Source organism: Colobus angolensis, unplaced genomic scaffold (genome assembly GCF_000951035.1).
Source record: "Colobus angolensis palliatus isolate OR3802 unplaced genomic scaffold, Cang.pa_1.0 Scaffold60, whole genome shotgun sequence".
Lineage (NCBI taxonomy): Eukaryota > Metazoa > Chordata > Mammalia > Primates > Cercopithecidae > Colobus > Colobus angolensis.
In genome coordinates this window covers 1,626,701-1,632,434 of record NW_012119599.1, presented here as the reverse complement: position 1 = coordinate 1,632,434, position 5,734 = coordinate 1,626,701, and the positions used below count along the sequence as shown (strand labels likewise).

General features: G+C 54.4%; 1 protein-coding gene across 2 annotated transcripts in view; it reads right to left on the bottom strand.

The window, feature by feature from the left end:
* Positions 1-5,732, bottom strand: part of RSPH6A (radial spoke head 6 homolog A (Chlamydomonas)) — a 23,982-nt gene extending 18,250 nt beyond the window's left edge. The window contains exons 1-2 of one of the 2 annotated variants that reach the window (XM_011962973.1): positions 4,928-5,732; positions 651-888 (exon numbers count right to left, since the gene is read on the bottom strand). In XM_011962973.1, coding sequence (XP_011818363.1) covers positions 651-888; positions 4,928-5,574 — 885 coding nt within the window. In that variant the 5' untranslated portion in view covers positions 5,575-5,732. The remainder of the gene's footprint in view (positions 1-650; positions 889-4,927) is intronic. The other variant, XM_011962974.1, reaches the window with a different exon arrangement.
* Between the last annotated feature and the right edge of the window lie 2 nt (positions 5,733-5,734).

The window sequence follows — 5,734 nt, the reverse complement described above, 5'->3', positions numbered from 1 at the left end:
TATATTAAAAAAAAAAAAAGTATATATATATATATAAAATAAAAATTAAAAAAATAAAAAGCAGAGCTGACAGCCTTTCCTTTGCTTCAAACCAGTCAACGGTGCTCCAGTGGCCTCAGGAGAAAGCCCACATCTTCTGCCTGGTGTTCAAGGCCTCCTGTGACCTGGTCCTGCCTCCTCCACTGGGGGCACCCATGAGACTGAAGTTGTTTTTGTTTTTTTGTTTTACTGTTTTTTTTTGATACAGAGTTGTGTTCTGTCGCCCAGGCTGGAGTGCAGTGGCGGGATCGGCTCACTTCAACCTCCATCTTTGGGTTCAAGTGATTTTCCTGTCTCAGCCTCCTGAGTAGCTGGGATTACAGGTGCCTGCCATCACACCCAGCTAATTTTTGTATTTTTAGTAGAGACAGCGTTTTGCCGTATTGACCAGGCTGGTCTTGAACTCGTGACCTCGTGATCCACCCACCTCGGCCTCCCAAAGTGCTGGGATTACAGGCATAAGCCACCCCATCCTGCCGAGACTGAAGTTATTTTGTGACTGGATTGTCCAATGCTGTCTTTTGCCTCCGGGCCTCGGCACAGGCTGTGCCCTAAGTATGCTTGGGCTCCCACTGACCCTGAAGCCCACCTCTCCTGACTGGCTCACTCACCACCTCCTCCTCCATCTCCTGTTCGCCTTCGGCACCGCCTCCACTCCGGGTGAACAGCGCCTTCTGCTTCTCTGCCATCTCGTAGGTGGGCTGCATTTCGGGATCGTCCCGCAGCGTGTCCAGCTTGGGGTGGAACCACTCCCACTGCGTGGTGCGGTTCAGCGACTCCAGGACAGACAAGGGGTCCTCGGGCCGCTGGTTCAGGATCTTGGTCAGCAAGTTCACCAGGTGCTCATACCTGCCTCCCACAGGAGGAGTGGGAAGAGAGGGGCCTCACTTACTCAGCTCACTGAGCCGGCTCCCATGTGCCTGGCCCTGTGCCTGGTGCTGGGGACACAGTAGGGAACAGAAAAGGTTCCTGCCCAGGTGTAGCTGACATTTATTTATTTATTTACTTATTTTTATTTATTTATTTATTTACTGAGATGGAGTCTTGCTCTGTTGCTCAGGCTGGAGTGCAGTGGTGCATCTCTGCTCACTACAACCTCTGCCTCCCAGGTTCAAGCGATTCTCTTGCCTCAGCCTCCCGAGTAGCTGGGATTACAGGCACCCGCCACCATGCCTGGCTAATTTTTGTATTTTTAGTAGAGACGGGGTTTCACCATATTGGTCAGGCTGGTCCTGAACTCCTGACCTCGTGATCTGCCCGCCTCAGCATCCCAAAGTGCTGGGATTACAGGCATAAGCCACCATGCCCGGCCGACATTCTTTTTTTGAGACAGAGTCTGGCTCTGTCGCCCAGGCTGGAGTGCACTGGCGCGATCTCGGCTCACTGCAAGCTCCGCCTCCTGGGTTCACGCTGTTTTCCTGCATCAGTCTCCTAAGTAGCTGGGACCACAGGTGCCTGCCACCACGCCTGGCTAATTTTTTGTATTTTCAGTAGAGTCAGGGTTTCACCGTGTTAGCCAGGATGGTCTCTACCTCCTGACCTGGTGATCTGCCCGCCTCAGCCTCCCAAAGTGCTGGGATTACAGGCGTGAGCCACGGCGCGTGGCCTCCTGGCCGACATTCTTATGATGGAGACTGAGACTAATCAAACAAGCAAAATATATATAGCGTGTCAGGCATGGGGTGGTAATTTATAGGGTGACACATAAAGTACTGAATGGGGCCTGGGGGTGCCAGGGATGGGAGAGGGTTTGCAATTTTATTTTTTAAATTTATTTTTCAGACGGGGTCTCGCTCTGTTGCCCAGGCTGGAGTGCAGTGGTGCGACCTTGGCTCACTGCAGCCTCTGTCTCCTGGGTTCAAGCGATTTTCTTGCCTCAGCCTCCTAAGTAGCTGGGATTACAGGCGCACACCACCACGTCCTGCTAATGTTTTTGTATTTTTTGTAGAGACAGAGTTTCATCATGGTGGCCAGGCTGGTCTCAAACTCCTGACCTCAGGTGATCCGCCTTCCTCGACCTCCCAAAGTGTTGGGATTACAGGCATGAGCCACCACACCTAGCCAACATCTGTATTCTTCTTATTTTTGAGACAGAGTTTTGCTCTGTTGCCCAGGCTGGAGGGCAGTGGTGTGATCTCAGCTCACCACCACCTCTGCCTCCTGGGTTCAAGCGATTCTCCTGCCTCAGTCTCCTGAGTAGCTGGGACTACAGGCACGCACCACCATCCCCAGCTAATTTTTGTATTTTTAGTAGAGATGGGGTTTCACTTTGTTGGCCAGGCTGGCCTCAAACTCCTGACCTTGTGATCTGCCCACTTTGGCCTCCCAAAGTGCTGGGATTACAGGCGTGAACCACTGTGCCTGGCCAGCATTTGTATTTTTTTTTTGACACAAGGTCTCACTTTGTCACCCAAGCTGGAGTGCAGTGGCTCGGTCTTGGCTCACTGCAACCTCTGGTTCCCGGGTTCAAGTGATTCTCCCGCCTCAGCCTCCCCGGTAGCCGGGATTACACGTGTGCCACCATACCTGGCTAATTTTTGTACTTTTTGTAGAGATGGGGTTTTGCCATGTTGCCCAGGCTGGTCTCAAACTCCTGGACTCAAGTGATCTGCCTGCCTCAGCCTCCCAAACTGCTGGGATTACAGGTGTGAGCCACCGGGCCCGGCCACAGTCGGCCTTTGAAACCAAGTTGGTCTGATTTCCAAGCATGTTATGTGTCACCTTTTGCTGCGTGGAAACTGTTTTGTTGGCAGTCTTTGGCGTGGTGTCGGGCCGTCGTGGAAGCTGGGAAGGGTGAGAAGAAGTGAGACTTTGGCTAGAGCTTCTCAGGAAGACAGCCTGAAGCTCTGAAAAGCTGGCACTTGGGGAATAGCCAGAGGTTAATTCTGACTAGATTCTAGGATCCGAGGAAGGAGCAGGTAGTGACTAGAAATGAAATTTGGACAGTGGGCAGGGGCTGAACCACATAAGGCCTTTTGTTTGTTGGTTTGTTTGAGACAGAGTCTCGCTCTGTTGCTCAGGCTGGAGTGCACTGGCGCGATCTTGGCTCACTGTAGCCTCTGCCTCACGGTTCAAGTGGTTCTCCTGCCTCAGTCTCCTGAGTGGTTGAGATCACAGGCCTGCGCCACCACGCCTGGCTTTTTGTATTTTTAGTAGAGACGGGTTTTGCCATGTTGGCCAGGCTGGTCTCGAACTCCTGACTTCGAGTGATCTGTCTGCCTCGGCCCGTGTTCATGGATGGGTACTCCATGCTACCCATCCGGGCTTCCTCAGCCTGGAAGGCCCGGGGCACTAGCTCCAGAGACTTCCAAAGTCCTGGGATTACAGGCATGAGCAAGGCCTTCTATGTCTCAGGTCAGGAGCCTTGAAGGCTGCGGTGAGGAGTCTGAGCTTCCCCCATGGGTAATGGGGAGCCATAGCAGATTCTGAGCATTGGAGGGAGGGCCAGCTTTGTGCTTTAGTAAGAACCATTACTTCATCAATCTCATTTCTCCCGCTCTCCCGCTTCCTCCCTTGGTTCCAGACATACCAGCTCCTCAAAAACAGAGACTTTGCATGTGTCGTGCGCTCTGCCTGGCTCACTCTTCCTTCAGTTATCTGCAAGATGCTCTCCCTCGCCTCCTTCAGGGCCCTAATCAAATGTCACCTCCTTGGACAGGCCTTCTCTGACCCACACAATTTATTTTTTTTGAGACAGAGTCTCGCTCTGTTGCCCAGGCTGGAGTGCAGTGGCATGATCTCGGCTCGCCGCAACCTCTGCCTCCCAGGTTCAAGCGATTCTCCTGCCTCAACCTCTCAAGGAGCTGGGATTACAGGCCCATGCTACCATGCCCTGATAATTTTCGTATTTTTCAGTAGAGACGGGGTTTCACCATGTTGGCAAGCCTGGTCTTGAACTCCTGACCTCAGGTGATCCGCCCGTCTCGGCCTCCTAAAGTGCTGGGATAATAGGCGTGAGCCACTGCGCCCGGTCAGACCCCCACTATTTGATGTGTTCCCTAGCCCTCTTAGCCTCCCTTATTTTTGACCTGAGCCCTTAGCTTCAGTTGATCACTTTTTCTGTTTCTTGCCCACTCCCCTATAAGGAGAGCGTCCTAGGCATCTAATGGAGGCTGAGAGCAGTGTATTGCGACTACAGCTAAGTGGCTTTGGCAAGTATCTTCCTCAGGCAGGGAGGTTTAGTTGCAGGATAAGAGGGTCTCAGGAGGGCTGGGCATGGTGGTTCATGCCTGCAATCCCAGCACTTTGGGAGGCCAAGATGGGCAGATCACTTGAGGTCAAGAACTTGAAACTAGCCTGGGCAACATGGTGAAACCTTCTCTCCACTAAAAACACAAAAATTAGCTGGGTGAGGTGGAGCGCACCTGTATCCCCAGCTACTCGGGAGGCTGAGGCAGAAGAATCACTTTAACTCAGGAGGGAGAGGTTGCAGTGAGCCGAGACCGCACCACTGTGCTCCAGCCTGGGCGACAGGGTGAGATTATGTCTGGGGGAAAACAAACAAACAAAAAAAGCAAGAGGACTTGGGGAGCCAGATCATGTGTTCTGGAATCCTGACTCTGCCACATCCTAGCTGTGTAGTTTTGCGTAAGCGACCCAACTTCTCCGTGTCTCAGTCTCCTCCTCTGTAAAGCAGGATGAGCTGATGTGCTCATCTCCGCTGAGAATTAGGTGTGAGTGTGCGCAGTGCTGGCACATGTCTGGGAAGTGAATGCTAGCTGTTGTTGGCACTGATTCTGACTCTGAGCTGAATTAGAGGCTGGGAGCAGTCACTGGTTTTCCATGAGGGACGATCCCTTGTCTGACTGACTGAGGTAGAGGTAGAGACTTGGGTGGGGCCCCTCCCAGCCTGGGTCCCCCACCCGCCCCACTCCTAGCCCCTGCTCACAGGCTGAGGTCGCAACTGATGCTGGTCTGCAGCAGGTAGGCCTTGGCGTTCTGCACGGCCAGCTCCAGAGGCTCGGGCTCAGGCACTTCGGCACTGTAGTGTGGGAAGCCCAGCTCAGAGGCCGAGAACTGAAGGGCAGGATCATTCCTTATGTAGGGCCCGTGCTGGGCACCTTCAGAGAACTGGTCTGTCTGGTAGAGGTTGAACGGGTCCAAGGGGTTGACTGGGGGCTCCGGGAAGGTGGAATCCAGTTGCTGGAACAGGCTCCTTTGGCCCTGCTGGAGCCGCTGCATTAGGCTGGTGGTGAGCTCTGCGGCCTGGATCCTGCTTTCATCCGAGTAAGGCTGGGGCTGGAACTCCAAGGGAAAGCCCGTGTTCATGGATGGGTACTCCATGCTACCCATCCGGGCTTCCTCAGCCTGGAAGGCCCGGGGCATCAGCAAACTCTCCTGTTGGGACAGGCTGCCCCTCTGTGACCAACCCGGGGCGTTACGCCGGGCGTCTGGCGCTATCTGCTGCCCCTCCTCAGGGTCCGCTGCCGGGGGCTGAACTTGGTCCCGACTGTGCTGCCTCTGGGAGGCCTGGGAAGTCCTCCGGTCCGGGGGCTGCTGGGGAGGGCGCTCAGGGTAGGGTGGCAGGTCCCCCATGGTTCGCCAGGAGGAACAGACCTCTAGGAGAAAGGCTTACAGACAAGGAAGCCAAGCGAGCCACCTGTCGACACCGCCGGTTTCTGAGCACCGGAAGCGGGGGCCGTTACCCGGGGAGGGCGCGGGGAGCCGGGCCAGGGTGGGTTCCGCGCAGGCTCCG